Raw genomic sequence first — 1,824 nt, forward strand, 5'->3', positions numbered from 1 at the left:
GAGTCATGCGTCTCAAGTAGGTTTCAAATCCTCTAAACGGATGGCAACCTCTCGACCCGCTGAGCGAGAGGACGCATCCGATGCAGGTTTCAAGTCCTCTCGCTATTCGAATCGCATGGGATAGGTCTTTTTTGTGGCACCGCCTTCGTTTCCCGCTTAGGCCTTTCCTCTCATTCGAGAATCTGGAAAGATGGTTATAATGTGGACCACATCCCACGTCCTTTCTCTCAGTCTTTGCTAGTCATGTACTGTATGCCAGCGGCCAATTCGAGACATAAGTGTTCTCGTGTCAAATTATGTCTACCGTTCTCCGAAAAATGTCTAGTGCGGGTTGGAAAAATGGTGCGAGAGCTCTCGCACCAGACTCGAATCTGCCGCCTCAAGGAAAGATGGTGAAACTCTTGTGTGCTGTGGTGGGTGTGGCGGAAAGCGTGTTGTCGGTGCGAGTGGACGAGAGCGACTCGGTGGCTGACTTGAAGAAGGCGGTCAAGGCGGAGAAGAAGAACGACTTGAAGGACGTTGATGCATACAAGCTGAAGCTCTTCCTGGCCAAGACAGCGGACAGCAAGTGGCTCTCTTCTCGCTTGGAAGACGTAACGAAGCTGAAGAAGGGCGAAAAGACTGCTCTCATCGAAGCGCTCACGAGTGAAGACAAAGAGTTACAGGGAGAAGATTCGTTGGAGGACGTGCTGATTGGAATGGATCCTCCATCAACTTCCCAAATCCACGTGCTGGTGGTGGTTCCACGGTCTACGGGAGACGATGACGCATGGAGCCCAATGGATCCTAAGGTTCAATTGAATCTGTGGAAGTCAGTTGTGAGAGTTTCTTCGGAAGATGTGTGCTCAGGAACGGCGCTGGTTGTGGATCAAACGCCGACGCACTTGTATCTTATGACGAACTTGCACATGTGGACAGACGCTACATTCACTGATCACTTGAGTGGTCACTTCAAGTCTGAAATCAAATGGTATTTGAGACTCTTTCCCTCAATGAAAACAAGTGGAAGGAAAAGGAAAGATGCTGATGTGAAGGATGCGAATGTTGCAATGCAACCACGTCGTAAATCTCCACGGACGACAGCGATGAAAACACCAACTTTATCCGGCAAGCCTCTAGTTGTGGTGGAGCAGCTCCTTCCCGATACGACGAAGCCGGAAGAAGTCATTCGATTTAGCCTCGACAAGGACACATGCTGGTGTAGTTCGGCTGCGTTCGACTTCGCAATCTTCAAAGTTGCTGTGCCACGAGATAACAAGCTCGTCCGATGTAAAATGTCCCTTAAGGCGTATGACACGAAGAATGTTGACGTGTTCGGATTCCCTGGCGCTCTTCAAGACCAACATTTTGGTCACGCTTACGCATCCTTTCCAGCTAAAATCACCGGTTGGCGTGGAAACCAAATGATTCTCTCATCTTTGTCAGCTCCTGGTCTATCTGGAAGCGCGCTTGTATGCACCAAATATGGAGTACCAGTGGGATATATTGGTGGACTTGATGGCTCAATGAAGAACAAGCAGTATCAATCCTATGCCTTCACATTTCAAGGATTAATCCCCGAATTACCGTCTTCGTTGCCGCCTGATACCGAAGGTGAAACAAAGAATGAGTTATAGTCTGTATAGCGCCAGTGGAAGTGAATCCACGTGAAATTTTCTGCAATGGTGGTAGAAATAAACTTACTTTTGCGTGAGACGCTTTATAAATGTATTTTTATTGTGTATTTCAATTCTTTTCTTCTTTTTTTCACTAATATTAATAGCCTGATGCTCGGTGTACAATAAAAAGAGGTCGGTTTATTAAATCGAGGTCTATAAAAAGTAC

The 1,824-nt window shown here is 47.2% G+C and overlaps 1 protein-coding gene across 1 annotated transcript; it reads left to right on the forward strand.

The window, feature by feature from the left end:
• Window positions 1–389: 389 nt before the first annotated feature.
• On the forward strand, window positions 390–1,616 carry PITG_18145 (Crinkler (CRN) protein family; the record flags this gene model as incomplete). Its single annotated transcript, XM_002896258.1, has 1 exon — window positions 390–1,616. The coding sequence occupies one exon, from the start codon at window positions 390–392 to the stop codon at window positions 1,614–1,616; it is 1,227 nt and encodes a 408-aa protein (XP_002896304.1).
• Between the last annotated feature and the right edge of the window lie 208 nt (window positions 1,617–1,824).

Source organism: Phytophthora infestans, genomic scaffold (genome assembly GCF_000142945.1).
Source record: "Phytophthora infestans T30-4 supercont1.63 genomic scaffold, whole genome shotgun sequence".
In the NCBI taxonomy this organism is placed as follows: Eukaryota; Oomycota; class Peronosporomycetes; order Peronosporales; family Peronosporaceae; genus Phytophthora; species Phytophthora infestans.